General features: G+C 41.7%; 1 protein-coding gene and 1 gene segment (V, D, J or C); both read left to right on the top strand.

Annotated features, from left to right (window-relative positions):
• Positions 1 to 18,874, top strand: part of LOC109697568 (M1-specific T cell receptor alpha chain-like) — a 685,092-nt gene that overhangs the window by 588,188 nt on the left and 78,030 nt on the right. The window lies entirely within an intron of this gene.
• Positions 1,862 to 18,215, top strand: LOC109697567 (T cell receptor delta constant-like). The segment is given in 5 exon segments: positions 1,862 to 2,646; positions 14,434 to 14,712; positions 15,265 to 15,333; positions 15,688 to 15,801; positions 17,174 to 18,215. Coding segments are annotated over 3 exon segments (426 nt in total).

Below are 18,874 nucleotides of genomic sequence, written 5' to 3'. Positions count from 1 at the left end.
ATGAATCAAAGCATGGCAAAACTCCAATGTCAATAGAATGGGATATGTGCTTCGCCTGTAGCAGAAAGCCCTTCCAAGTCATGTGGCCAAGAACTTGGATGCATTCTTCCATTATAGGGAGGGAGTGAAGAGTTGGTAACCACAGTAGCTACAGTTTTATCAGGGTTCCTAACTTTTTGTTTCCTGTAACTAGTTTTGTTCAAGGCAGTTTCTGATGACTGCTTCTGTACACCAGCACCAGGAGGAAGTCAGTGAGTGTCAGATGGGTTGACTGGAAGCTTAATTTGTTATTCAACACAGTAACCACCCACCTCTTGCCATTTCAAAAACTAGCACCTGACACCAGCTGCAGTCAAGAGTCTAAGTTACAATTCTTTATTCTCAACCGGCCTCCCCATGACAGCCACATTTTCCTGCTTTCTGCCTGAAGCCATCTCCTGTTACCTTGTTATAGAAACAGTAACATTTCTTCTTTTCCAAGCTTTTTAATCATCAAAAGAATGTTAGAGTTCATATGTAGAGATGAAGTTGCTTAGAGTTTATGCGGAAGGCATGCAATTGCATGTCAGGTGGACAGGGGTCATCAGAAAGATCCTAAGTGAAGCAGTGATACAGAAATCAAACCATGGATTTGGCCAAGACCTCCAGGGAAAGTGTGAATACACACTGTTTTCAATCCTGGTTCCTTTTGATAAGCAGCAACAACAAAACTCACACTCTCTTTTAATGGCTAACATTTAATAAGGTCACTTTCAATGAACCTATTGTGTTACCTTGTTTGCATAGTGATTGTCATAGAGATCAACAGCAAAGAAGATGAGTGTTTGAGAGCCTGGAGGAAAGGTTTCCAGAAGGGCATGACTGGGTCAAAAATCAGAAGTCAAGTAAGAATGTGAGTAAAGGTGTCAGTTTGGTTTAGCCAGAACCACTGCCTGTCTTGCTCAGGTTGCATCCTGCATAAGGGCACTTGTTCAGGGGGATGAGTGGGGCTGAAATTCAGTTCATGTTCTGCCTGAGTAGCTGAAGCCCTGGAGCAGAGCAGCATCCTCTGGAGAGAGCAGTGCCTTTTATAAAGCCCAGAAAAGTGTGATCTGTTTGCCAAGCTTGAAACCAAAGGGCTGCCTCTGCATTTGCCCTGCAGGTTGCCTTTTCTAAATCGCATAAAGCACCATGTGGGCTCCTGGCCCTGAATTAAGCAACTGGGAGGTCAATGGAGAGGATGAAAATTTAATTTACATGAAAGCCCTTTGTAGACTGTATAACACTATTCAGGTGTAAAGCGGGGTGGACAGAGGTGATTCGGAAGCTTAGCAAGTGACAGGAGGAATTACATTGACCACAGACCTCTTCTGCCTAACCCACAGCGCATGGAATACACGAGACATTCAGATATCTGACAGACTCCTCTGCGGGAAGCCATTTGAGGGAAGACTGGCCAGAAAGCACAGAGGGGAGTGGACGTGATGATTTCTAAAAGCCCATTCTAGTCACTGACCCCAGGGCGGATGTAGCCAGCAGGACAGAAGAGCCTCAGACAGAAACACCTGGACCAGCTTGGACTGACCTAACCACCAAACCCTTTCATCTTGCTGGAGCTCGACTTGCAGAAAACATCCGGCACTACGGGTTCTCAGAAGCCTACAGTGAGAAGCCAGGGGAGGATTTTGTAAAGCTCTGTATCACTGTGATCGGTGGGATACTCACAGTGTTACAAAACCCACAGACACCTGTACAAAAACCCCAGGGCCAAAAACATCATTTGCCTGAGAAATCTTCAGCCTGGATCTGGTGCCACAGGGGGTGAGCACAGCAGGAAGCCTTCTCTCCTTGCTCTGCAGCCCAGGGGGGTGAGGGAAATAACGCAGCTCTGGGGACAGCAGTTCCCTGGGTGAAAATGGTATTTCAGCACATGTGGGGAGTATAGAAAGGTGTTTGTGTAAAAACGATCCTTGTCATGCTTTCATGTTGATTCTATTAATAAAAAAAAGATGCACATAGGCATTTTCTATGGGATTTCTAAGCCCAAGTCTCTAGAGAGATTTGCCCAAGTGTTTGCTTTTGCAATCTGAGAAGGTAGATTTGAAGGTGATTTGTTTGTAGACAGTCACCAGCTACACTTGGTTGTCCTAAAGTGGATTGTGCTCAGATTCACCCACACCTGCCAGTACTTCCTATCCCTTTGTTGTGTCACACATTATTCAACCTTAAAACCCCATTACATAGTGATTGTAAAGGCCTTGTCTCTGGAGTAGTCATGGACCCAAGACCCACCACTTTGATGGAGCCATCTTTCCAAGGCTGAGTTACGAATGGATCTAGGAAATACGAACAATCTAAAACAATAGAAAGTTACAGCTGAGACAACCTTGTAGGTATATACCACAGGAATATGTGTTCCCACCTACTCCACAGACAACAGCCTCCCGCAAGCTTCCCTACTCCTATCTACAGTTGTTAAATTATCATGAATCAGTTGGGTAGACAAGTGCCATCTTTCAAGGAACTGAGCAAGAAAGACCCTCCCACCCCAAAACTCACAGGAAGAAGAAAGGTGGGAGCATTGCTGAGGTTTTTGGAACACGCTCAACAGCTGTGCCACAGATAAACTCATCTTCGGACAAGGAACCCAACTGACTGTGGAACCAAGTAAGTAATTCGTTTGTCTGTAATGGGGGTGAAGGGATCTTCCACCTAAGGAGGCAGAAATATCAGGAAATGTAAAGGGGTAGTAATAATACCTATAGTGGTGTAACAGAATCATAGAGGATTCCCGAGACAGGGTAAGCTATGGTTAACTCCTCCATAGGAATCAGGGGGAGATGTTTGTTAAAAAAAATAGAATTGGGGAGATGAAAAAGAACCCATGCAGCTCAGAGGAATCTGAGAGAATTCTGCCTACTTCATGTGATTCAGGACAGGCTGTAGAAGCCTCATAGTCCTGTCCAACAAAGTCAGAATGAACCTGGAATGGGGTTGACCTGAATCCAGATGATCCTACCAAAATGGCTCCAGATTTCTCAATTCTGGCCTTCCATAGGCCAAATACATGCTCCTGCGAGAGCCCAGAACTGTACAGTGTTCTTGGCATGGAGGGTGAAGCCAGAGCAAGTGGTCATTAGCTACAAATGTGCTGCTACCATTCTCTTTAGAAGGAAGCAAGGTGCTCCAGACATTCATTTCTAATTGTTTGAACTGCAAATAGAAATTAAGTTGCTAGAGGGATAAACATGAAGCATTACCATTCTGAGAAATAGCAAATTCCAAGCAGAACAGTGAGTACCTAATGCCTCCAACTAAGAAATGCTTATAAAGTCTAAAGGATACAGACAGGAGTAGCTCCCTAAGGATTTACGGTGCTCATCTTCTTCACAAAGAAGATATGTTAATATTCACTAATTAGCTGTTATAAGTTAGCTGTTAGTGCTGCTGAAGATTTGTTCTCACCACAGAAAACATTTGTTGTCAATTAACTGTCATTTGAATTCAACAGTGTCTTGCTTAAAAAAAAAAATGACTGGATTTTTGGCGAAATGTTCTAGTTAGTGAAAATTAATCTTAAACCAGAAAATGTAATAAGCCAATTTTAAAAACATTACAAAGGTCCTAGAGATATCTAGCAATAGGGGTCGGTGGTCCCAAATCTGCCAAACTGGCTACTAGAAAGGAAACAATACACCCTACACTGATACCTTGACCTTTAGCTTGTTTTTCCAAGGTTAAGTGAAGGTTCTGAAGAGGTAGAGTCAAAGAGTGTAATGGAATAGGATCTTTTCAGAGAATAGTCAGGACTTGGACAGCCCAGGGGGCATGCAGAGAAAGAAGCAAAAAAGCAGAGGAGGAGAAGTTCAAACCTGGGTAGACATTCCCCAACCTCCCACATTATAAAGTGGAGCCAGAGCTTTGCCTGCAGAGGGAGAGAAACCCAAAGCTGTGCAAGCAGTCAGAGGAGAGAAATTCATCTTTTAAAAAATGAAAATCTTAGTAAGATTTTGTAAATTCAAGTAATTCAGGCCCTTGCCCTTAAACTTCTTTGGCTTTAAAACTTCTCACTAATCATTTGGAAACAACACACACACACACACACACACACACACACACACACACACACACACACACTTCTCACTAAAGTAATAGTTTGTTTGCAGTCCTAACAAAGCTGGTGACTGATTTTCCCAGTCTCCATCTGTTCATCAAGTTCTTCTTAATGCTTCAAGTTCCTCTGTTTACTGACCTACTTGGACCAGTGCATAGCATTTGATTGTAGGTAGTACATAGACAACTTGAATTGTTCTATCTTTTAATTGATATTAGATTAGTACAAGTAGGTCATCAAACCCACATTATATAAAACTTTCTTTTAATTATATTTTAAGTTAAAGTGCGTACACTTAAAGAAAACTATTTAGTAAATTGTGACAGATGGACATGACCCCCAACAACAACAAAAAAAGGAGACATGATTAATTGAAATTTGAATAACACAGGTACATTTCATTATCCTTTGAAATATTTGTTATCCTCCCCCACAGGGGGCAGGATCCAGAATCTTTGAATGGTGTCTTCTTTTTTAGCTAACTGATATTGGATTAAAGAGGCATCACTGCAAACCCAGGCCTGTAACTTTTCACAGCAGTCTCTCTCTTGATTCTTTCTTTCTCTGGGAGCTTCTTTCAAGTTCTTACTTGCAGGGCTCCCAGGTAGCACAAAACTATGGGGACAGACTTATGCAAGCCCATAGCCATAGATCCCACCACATATGTTACCCTCTGTATAGAACAAACTTGGGGATACCACTTAACTTCATAAAAAAGAACCTAGAGCAGGACAATGCAGTGAGCGATGAGGTACAGGATATAAATGTTTGCTACTGACAGGGACACTGGCAAGAGTTTAGAAAGGCCACAGTCATCAGGAGCATCTTCATGAAAGTGAGCCGTGAATGCTGTCTATTATGATATATCATCATTGTGTCAATTGCCATGTTTTGAGTGCCCACCTTGTGTCAGGCCAGTGGGCTAGGCACTTTGTAAATGTCGTTTATTCAGTTCTCACAATAATGTGGAATTCGTTACCATTACTTGCATTTTATAGATCAGGAAACCGAATCTTGGAGGGGTTCCCCAAGATCACACAGCTTAGCAGAGCTATAATTCGAATTGCCTGTTCGATTGCAGCAGCTGTGCTCTTCACACAGCTTGGATAGCTTTCTGTTCCCCTCTTCCAGCTCTCTACTCAAACATCACTCCCAGTGAGCTCTTCCCCCACCATCCCTGCCATTCTGCAGCCCCCTTCTCCTGCTCTATTACTTATAGCCCTCTGGTTCACCTGAAATTTTATGCTGATTTATTGTCTGTCTCCCTTCCTCCACGAGGACAAAGACTGGTTTTCCTTATTATATCCACAAACACATTAAAGGCAATAAATAAACGTTTATTATATGAGTGACTCAATCAGTCAATCAGAGGATAAGTCAGTTGTGGTGTGGGGCAAGAGGAAACAGAAATGGAATTAAACTGGAAACTTGCAGAGCCAAACTTGAGCCCTAGCTCTGCAACCTGTGACATGTCACTGTCACTGTGTGCCAAGTGCTAGTCTAGGTGTAAAAGGAAACAGCTTGAGCAAAAGAGACAGAAATCCATGCCTTGTTGGAGCTTCTTCTCTGATGGTAAAAAAAAAAAAAAAGAGGGTAAAATAAGTAATATTTTAGGTGATGATGATGATAGCCTCTGTGAAGAAATATAAAGCAGAGAAGTGTACTAGTAGAAAGGAGCAGTGTGAAACACTTGGCTTTTTTATTTTGTTGTTGTGCTTTGTTTTGGGGGTTCTGGTTGTTTTATTGCAGTGCAAGGGATTGATCCCGTGGCCTCAGGCCCTATGCATCCTAGGTACCACTATACCACGTGAGCCACACCCTGGTCATTTGTTTTGTATTTTGTTTGTGAGATGGGGTCTGGCTACCTTTGACTAGACTGGCCTCAACTTTCCATCCTCCTGCCTCCACCTCCTGAGTAGCTAAGATCATAAGTATGTGGCCCAAACCCCAGAGCACTGTGTGATTTTAAATAAGGGAGTCACAGAGGCCTCACTAGAGAGGTAGCATTTGAGTAAGACTGGAGGAGGCAACAGAGCTAGCCATGCAGCTACCTGGAGAAAAAACGCTTCCACTTGAGGGACACCGTGCCCTGGAGTGTGTGAAGAAGTGTCAGGAGACTGTGTGGCTGGAGGGAAAAGAATGCCAGGGAATGAATTTGAAAATGAGGTCAGGTTGGTAATGGGAGTGGGGAAGTGTGGCTTATATTTGAGAGAGGAGACTAGAGAATGAATGAAGGTCATACCTGACTTAGAGAGAAGACCAAGAGAGAGACAGAAACCTGGATTCCAGTCTTCACTCATAACCCCAAGCAGGGACACTATCCTCTTCTCAAAGCAAGATTCTGTTCTCCCTTGTGTGTGACCTCTCCCATTAGTCCTTCCCAGGAGGGAGCTCTACTCTTAGCAAAATTACATCCCCCTGCTTCAAGAAAACTTGTTTTCTCTGAGTCTAGACCTAACAAACATTGTAATAACTATATCAGGGCTTTCTAGTTTACAGAATGCTTTATATGTATCCTTTCATTTAATCTTACAACCCATCAATACAGAAAATATTATCTTCATTTTATAAGGGAGGCAGATAGAGCTCACTGAACTTCAAGATGTTGACCAAGATTACATGCTTAGTAAAAACCAGCGTCAAAACTTCTGACATCTTTGTACTTCACCACAACTGAGAACCACCCTCCACTTTAGTGATTCTCAGTCCTTTATGGTTTCAAAACTGATAGGGAAGTGCATATTCCCTGCTTGGTTTTTTAGTGACAATACACAGGCAATCTCATAGACTCTGACTTTTACATATGACAGAAGTTAATTTAACTGTCACTTCTAAGTGTGTGTGTGGCACTAAAGCTTTCTAAAATTTGGTATTCATGAATACTATCACTGAAGTGGACTGAAGAATCAAATTCTATTTTGAACTAAAAAGTCTGGCTGCTGCTCAGTGCTTGTCAATGATGTAAAGCTCTGACTGGATAAAGGGAAATCCTAAAGGTTAGAATGAGTAAAGTACATAACCACTAGGGTTTATCCCACCTAAGTGTTGCCCAAAGTTGAGAGTCACAAGGTGTTCTACCTTCCATTACTCCTGAAAAACAAACAAACAAAAACTCCTTTCCAGCTTATTCTCTTTCATTCAGGGGACAAATTCTGTCAGATTGCAACACGAGAAAAGCTTGGATTTCTATGCAACATAGGAGTGCACTCCTGTTTGTCCTGAAGTTTAGCCCCCAAGATGAATGAGAAAGAGGTTAGGACAGAGGGGACAGAAAATCCCATCATATGAGTATCATGTAACTTGGCAACTGAGCCAGAGCTGCCTTGAAAAGAAAAGCAAAGTGGTTTGGGGTCACCAGCTGTGGAGAAACACTGATCTTTGGTAAAGGAACCTATCTGGAGGTAGAAACACATAAGTAACTCACCCTCCAGACTTCTTTGACCACTATATTTGGCAACTATATATATTAACATATATATATAAATATGTAACTTTATTACATATTTTCCTAGGTCACCAGATTGGGAACTAGTTCTCAGATTGTTAAAAAAGAAAGTCCTCCAGCTGTCTTGACTCAACACTTACCATCCGTGCTTCTTACTCCATGCAGATCAGGCCGTGACCATGACCTGACCCACAGCACAGAACTTCTGGCTGGTGGGTGTGAGGCGTAATGAGGAGCATGCTAAACTATGAATTCAGAGAAAGAGTTTCAACTTTCCTCCTTGTGACTCTAGGATTTCACTGAACTCTTTCCCTGTGGTTAGACTGAAAGATTTCCAAGGTCTCTTCTGGTTCTAATACACTATGATCTTGATGATCCCCAGACCAGTTCTTAGAAATAATTTGTAGAAAAAGCAGTGAAATCCAAGGGTGTGAATGCCCTATAACCCAGTAGAAATTCTGTAATTTAATGAAAAGAAGCATTGAGAAGAGACCAAAACTCTCTCTATGCAACTGTTAATTAACCCTTGTGTGATCACAGAGGTCTAGACAAGTGACAGCTAAGATGATTTCTCATCCTTACTACTCCAGTTCAATGGATTGAAAACTGGGCTCCAAATGCCTGAGAATGAGGCCCTACTCAGCCACTCACTGTCTTAACTACTTCTACCTTAACCACTTCAGTGACATCATCTTTGAAGTGGACCTAATAATACCACCTCAAACCAATGGTAGTCACCTAGGATTATGTTCCTTTGGTTAGACCCAAGTCTTTTGCATCAGTGGATCTTCTCCAACAAATGCACATTCTGGTTATGATTGACTTACACAAGCCCTATAGTTTGGTTTCTGCTCATGATGGTCATTTGACACCTCTCAGCAATTAGCAGAAAACTAGGGACTTTCCTAAATGTCAGCATTCAGAAGATAATAGACACCAAACAAGATGCCAAATATAATGCTTTCATCTCAGAAACCCTTACAAAGTTCTTTACCTCCAGCTATGCTTACCTTGCTCCATGCATCCCCATCCAAACAGAGGAACTAGATTGACAGAGGTGAATAGGTAGCAAGACTTTTTGTATTGATACCTGGTTGGTGCTGCAACAGCAGAGCTCATCTGTGGAAATGGGACTCAATTCATCGTAGAATCAATAAAGTCATACATCTTACCGTAGCTCGATGTGTATAGTTCCCTAGGGTTGCAGCACAGCAGAATTAATGGTGCTTTTTAGGAAGTCACAAGATTCTAAATTAGAAACCCATTGTTAGTTGCAAAGAGTCAGAGTAAAACTTGAGGGCACATGTATTTGGCTTCTCTTGAGAAAATATTCTGTGTATGCTTGGAAACTCTATTCTGAGGCTTGGTGGTGATAAATTTTCTACATCTACCTAAGAAAGCCCTGGACCAGTTTTCCAGTTCTGGTGCCCTGATCAGGGACTAGTACCACAGAAGGGTAAGCTCTGGATGAGGAAGGTCTCTTCACAGGAAAACAGTAATGGTCATAGTGTAAGAAGGAGGGTTAGAAAGAAGAAAAATACTATGAAAGAAGGAGTCAAGTAGAGTCTCTCTCTCTCTGTCTCTCTCTCTCTCTCTTTCTCTCACTCTCCTTATCAGTCTTGCCCTTGCCTTTTTTGCTGAGAACTTCCATTAAACCAGCATGTCTGCCTCAGACTAAATGATCCCCAAGATCCCATCCTAGAGTGGGTCTGCAGAGAGTGGTTACATGCTCAATGACTCTTGTTAGCCCTGAATCTGGGGACTCTGCACAGGGACTCAGAAGCCCGTATCTGTTGTAGAAGCACAGCCACCAGCTCCAGAACAATAGAGAAGTAATGGTGCTGTCTGGAGACATTATCCTGTCTAGTGTTTGAAGTCCAGGGTCTGTATTCAGGTAGTTTGGCTGCCAGCAGTCAATCACTGGACCAGACTGGAAAACAATAGTCTTTCAAATGCTTTCCAAAATTCAAGTCCAATGGGGAAGGCAGTACCTGTTATACGGTTAGATATCAACTTTGCTTATATCAGAGGAAACAAAAAAAGGAAAAAGGTACACAGTCCTAAAAGTGACTGGTACTGTCAACATGGTCTCTGCTTCTCAGAGGATAATACAAATTTTGGAGGGACTCTTCATTGCCTATTTCTCCCGGGGAAATAGTGAAATTTAGTTAGGTTTTCTTATCTTTAAGGAGAGAGGTACTAGAGCAATGACAAGGAGGAAAATGGAAATCATAGCGTAGCTGATTGCAGTCTGATTGATGTTTGGCAAATTGCATCTGAGCAAAAAGTATTGTGTTTCATTTTCCCTTTAAATCATTTCCACTTGAAATTCAGAATTATCTACAGTGCTGGAATCAAATCTTTGAGGCTGTGTCTTTGGGAGTCTTAAGGAAAAGGAAATTGATGAAACTGATGCTTAGCCTCTCTGTCCACACCTCCCAGCCTCACTTGCTTGTCTGGTTTCTACCCGCAATGATGGGGTGCAGTTTGATGATGTGAAGCTCGGGTAGGGGAAGTGAGAATTTCAAATCAAGCCCCCAGTCCTTAAAGTTTTCACAGCAAATAATGCTCCTACACAACTGTCATGTTCTTTTGCCTGATTCTAGCTCTAGACTCAGGTTTTGGTGATGTGGTAGATTAATCCACATAGTCTTTAAGTTCTATTTCACATGATTATTATACACTCCTGAGACTTGGATCTGGATCCAGAGTCAGGAGAAATTATAGAACAAAAACAAGCAAGAACTGGCTTCTGTGACCTGCATCCATGACACATACCCTAACAGCAACCATTTTCCAATTCAACTCTCAGGTCCTTAGAAAGCCTTTTGCTGGGCCCAGGGAATTGGAAAGCACATTCATTATTACTGTGAAATTCTGTGTGATGGGGAGAAATTAGTTTTATAATCAAAAAGCAGCATTTGCAAGTCAAGAGGAGGGAACCAGAGTATGAGGGCAGGACCTGTTTCTAAACACTCCTCTCCTTGGCCTAGCATTCATTGTTTAAAAAAAAAGAAAAAGTCAACATTCAGTGTTCCATCCCTACATCAAACTATTGTACTCTTCTTGGAGAGCTCTCTCATAAGCTGAGAGTTAAATTTCCCACCTTAAAGGCAATCACCTGTCACTCTCTTCTGGCTTATGTCAGCCTTGTCCCACCACCTCTTGGATGTGGACTTTGTGCTCACCACCCCCCATCCAGCTAATTCAACTATTATTAGCTTCAAAGGGAACTGAAATTGTGCACTCAGCCCCCTGGTCTTATGTAGGGCAGCTTTGTAGGTCTCTGAGCTGTAGGGTCTTAGGCTGAGACACCAGGCTAGGAGGCAGGGCACAGATGTTTGAGGCCAGGCCCTGGTTACCTGTAAGGCAGAAACACAATGTGCTCCTAGAACACCCAATAGATGTTTTTTGGAACTGGCACCAAAGTCTTAGTGGAGCCCCGTGAGTCAATTTTTTTCCTATATTTCCATGGATAATTTGAGTTCTGGGACTGGGGCTGCCAACCAGTTTACATTACAAATTCAAACTAATAGATTAACTTGTAGTTAGGAGATGGAGTAGTACAGATGTGAAGTGGGCCAGAAGACACTGAGTCACTGAAGAAGCTCCGTAACTACTTTTATTTTTAAATACATAAATATTGAAACTATAGTCCCCACTTACTTCTTATATCTTCAGAAAACACAATGAAATCTAAAAGAGCATTCAGGAGCAGGGGAGACAGGGGCAGGAACACTTTGGCCCAGGTTTCCCAGATAGTTGCTTGGTCCTCACATTCCCTTTGGTTAAGCTGACTGACATGAACACGTCCCTGCAAATCACAAACTTCCTGAAGCTTGGAAGGTTTGGGAGAGAGGCGGTTAGCCTGGTCACAGTGATCAGGTTGAACAAATTTTCAGGGCTTAAGTTATATCTAAAGTTAAGTCTTTAGATTTTGAGTAACACTTGTTACAGATATCGAAGTTCTTAGAGGACAGGTGGGATCCTCTATGTGACTCTAACACAGATGTTGTATAAGTTTATAAATTAAGAAGACTGTTCAGAAAAGGAACACACTTCTTGTTTTGTTTACCAGGACATAATCTTAGCATTTTGTTAGTACTCATTAAAGGAGAAAGTCTGAAAATAAAATAACAATTGCTCAAACAAATGCAGTTGAAACGCACGTTGAAATCTATAATGATATCCATGGAATAAGGAAACTATTCTCAAGAGATAAAAAGTTAAATTTCTAATTGAAGTTTTGAATTTTACACAACTTCAAATTTTGGGTTAATTCAAATATAAACTAGACTAGAAAATACATGGCAACTTCATGGAGTGCATTCTGTTTATTTTAAAAAAGGTTTAACTCAGTCAGATAGTCTTTCCTCTGGTTGGCATAATGCCAAAGAATGGATTAAATAAAATAAAACACTTTTCTTTCAATTGTTTTGAACATCTAGACCTTACTTTAGAAAGAGGGGCTGAGAAAAATGTATTACAAAATCTGCATTGTGCTCTTTCTGAAATGCTAAGATTCAGAGCTCAATGTCATAAGTGCACAAACTTCCTCAGACATCCACCTTGTCAGCTCTATTATATCCTTCAAAGCCAATCTCCCCAGACCAAAGCAATCACTGACAACTGCTTGTTGAATTTAGAGTTCAGAATCCCAGACAAGCAACCAGTCATGGTGGTACACACCTGTAATCACAGCATTTGGGAGACTGGGAAGGCAGAATCACAAGTTGGACACCAACCTAGCTACATAGTAAGACTCTGTCTCAAAATGAAAACAAACAAACAAACAAAAAAAATCCCAAGCAAGGCTTAATTGTCCAACTAAACCAGACTATGGCTGAGTCATACCCTTAAAAAGCCTAGGAGACAGAATTTCGAGTTTGGTTTGGTTTTTTGTTTTGTTTTTTATGGACAAATTTCCTTTCTAACTCACAACTCCCTTGAAAAATTAATCATAATACATCTCAAACCAAGGATAGGATAGCAAACAAGAAATATCACAATTCAAGAGAGGCAAGTGGTCTAGGCTTGTGGTTTCCAGCCGTTAATGCAGGGTTATCAGTGGCTTCAGCTATGCAAGAAAACAAAACGGAGGTTTTCTCACACCGGTTGAAAGCAGATTCCCGGAAAACCCTTTGAAAAAAGTCTCAGTCTCTCTCTTGTCTAGAGCTAGAGCCAGAAAAAAAAAAGAAGTCAGATTCTTAGGAATCAATCTCCTGCCCTGAGTAATCGGAACAGAATCTAACCTTTTAGCTTCTTGGTGGTGAAAAAATGAAAAATTTTGGTACAGTGATAAGGAGCCTTCTCTGAACAGCTTCTTCCTTAGTGAAGCCCAGATCAGCCACGGTCTGTCTACAAACTGGTGAAAAGAGGGACTTCCTAACTAACAATCACTCCCTCTCAATCAGACAGAAATAAGTGATTAATTATATCTCTCCTACCATGGGACTCACAGCTGAAGCTCAAGCCTAGATTCAGGGTAGAGCATTAGAAAAACCATTTTTTCTATTTATGCATTCATTATGAAGGTGTTCTGTTTAGTAATACTTAATGTCTTGTTTGTAGACCATAGAAGATAAAAGTACACTAAAATTTTCAACTTATTTCTCACTTGACAGCAAGAAGCCTAATTCTTCAAAGTTATAAATAGTAAAAGCCATATTCACAGAAGCAGTTAGTATTGATAATAAGGAATAGATCTTTTTAAAAGACTGGAAATATACACAGATCATCGTTCACAGGTCGGTTGTCTTTCCTGATTCCAGGTACTAGCAAGGTTCTTTCTTTAGTAGCTATTTAAAGACAGCCTAAGATTCCAAGTCTCCATGGACATAAAATTTATCACAATTCAGAATCTTCAATAAGGCACAGTGAGAAATAGTCTGCTACTTTTCTCAAAGCTTCAAGATTTTTGGTTTTAAGGAAAGAAAAAGATGCATACACAGGGTAGCAGATAGATGACATGACAAGGCAAGACATGAAAGAAGAGAAGGCCAGTAGGAGACTCAATTACTGGGACCACCATTCCATCGCTCCTCTTGGAATAAATCAAGAAGAAAGGGACTTAAACTGGTTTTATGTTTATAAGTACTTTCTGCGAATGATAGTTTTTATCCTCTGATTAAAGACTCAAAAGAGGTGGTACATGCCTATAATCCCAGCACTCAGGAGACTGAGGCAGGAGCATCATGAAATCAGAACCAGCGTGAGCTGCATGGCAAGTTATAAGACAGCCTGAGCTACATATTGAGATCCTGCCTCAAGAAGAAAAAAAAAAGACTCAAAAGAAATTGTAAAAGAGGCCCTTAAAAAAGAATATGTATTTATCTAAAGACAAAGAGATATACCACTTAACTTCAGCAAACCCCTTCCAGCCCATGAAATAAGGACAACACCCTGCAGTAACTCCAACACTGCCCTCCTCAGAGCATTTGAACCAATTATACAGATTGTCTCAGACCCTTGATTCTTTAATTGATATAATGCAAAGCATGCTCACCTTTCCAAATCTCCCTCAAGGGGCTGGTGTATTTAAAATAAACCAACTGGTGTAGATAGGCATTCAGCCAGACCTCAACTATCCAAAGGGTTGATGAATAAATCATAGATAATTGAAACTCAGATGATCAAAAAACTTTGTAGTTGTTATTTTCCATCTCTGTTTCCAACTCCCTTACCAGCTCTCAACTAGAAGTCCTGCTAACGACCACTCATTTCTTCTCATCTTGACTATCTTTCATGGAGGTGCTAACAAGACTAGGCAACTAATAGAATGCAGGGAGGTCTGGACTGTAGTGTTTTACCCTTGGAGAGTGAAGTAACCACCACCATTGAACTCCCACAAGGTTGTAAAATAATCATACACAAAATAAATTGATTATATTTACAGGGATTCAGCCTCCTACCAAACCATCTGTTTTCATCATGAAAAATGGAACAAAAGTTGCTTGTCTGGTGAAGGATTTCTATCCCAAGAATGTACAGATAAGTTTCAAACCATCCGAGAAGATAGCAGAATTTGACCCCGCTATTGTCATCTCACCCAGCGGGAAGTACAGTGCTGTCAAGCTTGGTCAGTATGAAGATTCAAGTTCAGTGACATGTTCTGTTCAATACAACAATGAAACTGTGCACTCTACTGATTATGAACCAAAGAAAAGTTCTTTGGGTAGGTATCTGGCTTCAGGGAACTGGAAACTGTGGGAGGGAAGCTGGTGAAATATAGTCAGTGGTGTGAATTCTGAGCAGACCATTTTCAAATTAGCATCATGATGGAAAAAAAGATTCAGGGTATCCATCACTGACTGGGAAGAAAATGCTCTGCAGCTCTAGCTGGAATCTAAGAAAAGGCCCAGTGTATGTCACCTCTACTCTCATCTTCACCAACCACTGTCTCATTTATACAAATGACTGCCCTAGCACTAGGCTCTGGGATCAAAGGTTCATGTACAATCCAGTCCAGCATGACGTTCCAAAACAAAGGGCAGCCCACCCTGTTGTGAGGCTAAGAATCCTAGTAGAACCTGTCTAATAGTGCATGTCTGAATGATGGCTTCATGGTGCCAGAAAGACCCAGCACAGGAAGAGTAAACACCTGTATGACTTTAACTAAGTCATACTCTCTGGCCCTCATTTATTTACCTTACGTCTCCTCCAGGTTTAAAGCCCCTTTGAGTCTCTTGGTTGTCATTATAACCTTGACCACTGCTGTTTGTTCCAGATAATCCAAAACCAACGGAAACTGAAAATGTGAAACAAACTTCAGAACCAACTTGCCATGAACCAAGAGGTTAGTCCACATCAAAATGCCAACTTCAGAATTGAGGGTTAAAGCAAACTTTGTAGTTGTCAATTGGGACCATAAAGCATCAGATTTCAAAAGTAAACAAAACTGTACTTGAGTACAGCCTCTGACTGTTGTAGCAGAACTTGCCTACCTGTAAGCATGGACTTCCAAAGCTTGCCTGGCTGGGTCTGAGCAGCAAGCAGCCTGAGGTCTCTGAGTGCTGCCCAGCACCAAGATAGGCATGCCTGCCAGAAGAATCATTGTGGTTTGGGTCAGACTGCTGTCAGAATTGTTGACATTGTAGAAGGGAATTGAGTCTCTCCTAAAGTCACCATCTTCACTCTTATTCAAACACAGTTCATACCGAGAAGGTGAACATGATATCCCTCACAGTGCTGGGGCTACGAATGCTGTTTGCCAAGAGTATTGCCATCAATTTTCTCTTGACTGCCAAGTTGTTTTTCTTTTAAGGTAAGAGTTAGCCACTTCTTATTCCCACCTTCACTGTATTACGCTGTGTATGGGGAAAGGAGGTTTAGAAGTGGTAATAAACCAAGAAACATTGGGAAGGGAGAAACACACAGAGACATATTAAGAATAAATAAGATAGGCTCTCTCAAACTCAGCATAGCATCCCATCTCCTGTTATCCTTTTATTTTAAGCCAGACTCACCTATTACATACTATAAGGTACTCTCTATTTTCTAATATAACAGCCAATAACCACCACCTTTCCCCCACCCTCAGGGATAAAATTCAAGCTAAATAAGAAAATTAGTCTTCTTTAACTGCTATTTTGGCCTGGCATGGTAGTACATACCTGTAATCCCAGCTACTCGAGAGGTGGAGACAGGAGGATTGTGAGTTTAAAGCAAGCCCAGGCAAAAGTTCATGAGACTTTGTCTCAAAAACAAAATAAGAACACAAGACTGGAAGCATAGCTCAAGTGGTAAACACTTGCCTAGCAAATGCAAGGCCCTGGGTTCAATCCTAGGGTGGAGGGAGACTGTTTGTTTGACTGAGGGACCATGGGTTATTTACAAAGCCAATAGTAAAACTTTGCCTGAGGAGTAATCAAGGGACAAAGAACCTGTCTTTGCCCCAGATAAAGGGAATGCCATCTCCCACTCCTTAATCATAGGGCCCTGATGTGTACACCACCCCGCCTGGGGGATGAAACTGCAGACCCACTAGCAGTGAACAGTCTACCTTAAGATATCAGAATATGCATAAAGTTGGAGCTGAGGTTTTATTTATTTGCCTATTACCTGCATTACCTCTTCCCATAATCTTATACATGGAATTGGACCACAGCTTGGCTTTGCCTGTAAAGATCTTTCCTCTATTCCTTTCCCAGTCCTCATCAGTCCCAGCTCATGTGCTAGGAACAACCATAGACTTACAGTGTTGGGCTGGTCTGTCCCAGACTGTAAACAAACCCAGTCCTTCCCAAATGGATGCCCACCCCTACCTATTACTTTACTAACAGCCCCAAGGGCACAGGCAGCATGGCTGTATAAAGGGCGCTATCCTAAGAGTCAGAAGACCTAAGTTTTAGTCCTGACCTTGTCACTAACTCACTACATTCCCCAAGCTAGATTGCTTTCCCAATCTGGGCCTGGATTTAAGAATGACTACAGAAGAGCAAACGGGTGGCATGACTTGTGTCAGCACTGATAGACTCTGCTGACTAGTTGAATGATTGCCATGTGTAGGAGTGACATGTTCCATAATGGATTAGTGACAGTGGTACAACATAGCTATCCCCACATGGTTACCACCCCTACAATTCCTTCCAGCACTCGTGGTCTGTGATTCTGTAACAACTCTCTTTCACTTGCAGGCTGAGTAGTCTGATGAGGCTACACTCCCTGAAAGAAGCTTATGTTGATGCTGCATCCTTGGCTTCTGAGTTCTTGGTGATTCAAGTTGATCTGTCATAGCTTTAAATGGCTGCTATCCAAACCAATTTCCCTTTGAAGGCAACAAAACCCAGCTCATTCTCCAGTCTGGTAGAAAAGAAAAGTCCTGGGGACTGGGGGGTTATGATCTTGACTCCTTTACATACTGCTTTATAAAGGGATACAGAGATATATAAATATAGACTTATTTTATGTTACTCCTACAACTAATACACTTGGAAAATGATGTTTTATTCGTCTTTACTTTCTTTACCTCCAGAAGTAGAAAGTAGGAAGTAACAGGTCCCCAACTCCATTTGCCATGAGGAAAATAGGCCCTGGGAGGAGAGCAGGTATCCTTTTTTCTAAACCTGGAAGGCTGTGCTCAACCTAGCACTGGATTTGCACCAAGCCAGCATCTGCATCCTTTTCTACAGTGACTTGACCTGCTCTCCATATTTGCTCTGATAGCCACAGTAGAGATTTTGCAGGGCAATACTGGGGCCGGGAACATTTTCAGCACTTTCTGCTTTTCCTAGTACTTTATAAACAAAATTACATTTGGTTTCTCCAATACTCTCTAAGCCAGCAATGGGATTTCTAAAATCTCATCTAAACACTCTCTACTCTCTTAGCAAAGATGAAGTAAAATATAGAGGAAAGGCAGCTCTATGTGAATTGGTCTCACTTATACAAACTGACTAAGTCCCAGGCACTGTACTGAGGGTACAAAGATGAAGAAGGCATGGGCCCTGCTTCCCAACAACTTGCTGTGCAAGTGTTTTGGAAGGAGGGATAAGAATGAGACCTCTCTCTTTCTTTGTAAAAATAATGTCTTTATTGCCTTTTGCCTGCTAATCTGTGCACGGGGAGTTTGAGATCACTGGACTCTGATTCTTTGCCTAGGCCTTTGATGTTGGTAGTTTTCTGTCTTTCTTCTCAATGCCTGTCTCTGTTGCATTTTATTAAACTGTATTTTGTGCATCTTGCCTCTGGCTTTACTCATTACAGACTCTGGGGAGGAAAAGAGGGGGTTCAGCTCTGTGAAATCACTATGAGTCACCAGAAAGCCAAACTAGCTTATAGGTCACACCACAGTTTCTTGAGCCCCCAACCTGAGGCTCCTAACTGGGGGAGGTGGCCCTGTGTTTCCTGCTGCTATTACAGCAATAACAACAGCAGTGTCTTGGTGTGGTGTTGAGCCCTGCCACCACCACCTCAGCAAGGCCACAGCTTTTACCAGGTGTGCCTGCTAAGGTAGCAGACCCTAGCAAGCCAGCACTGTGGTTTTCTCAGTTCCTGTGTGTGGCAGGTCGAGTGCAGGACAAGTGAAAGAGCAACTATCACCAACAGATCCCCCATGTCACCACCAAGTGCAGACTCCCACATCATGTCATCACAGCGAAACCAAAGGAGGCAGGAACGCCATGAGTCAATGCATTTAGGATAATGTAGTGGATAAGTGAGGTATAACCAGGGAAAACAATCAAAAGATTCCACAGGACTTCACTTTCAATGGGTAAAGAATGCTCATTTCTAAAACTTTCTTTTCTGATACCTTGTTGTAACATTACAACAAGTTGTAAGGAATGAAAAGAGCACACATCTTTATTTTTCAGATGAAACAAAACATTTCATCCTCC

The sequence above is a fragment of the Castor canadensis genome, chromosome 3, assembly GCF_047511655.1.
Source record: "Castor canadensis chromosome 3, mCasCan1.hap1v2, whole genome shotgun sequence".
Lineage (NCBI taxonomy): Eukaryota > Metazoa > Chordata > Mammalia > Rodentia > Castoridae > Castor > Castor canadensis.
The sequence above is the reverse complement of the archived record's forward strand: the minus strand, read 5'-3'. Positions and strand labels throughout refer to the sequence as shown.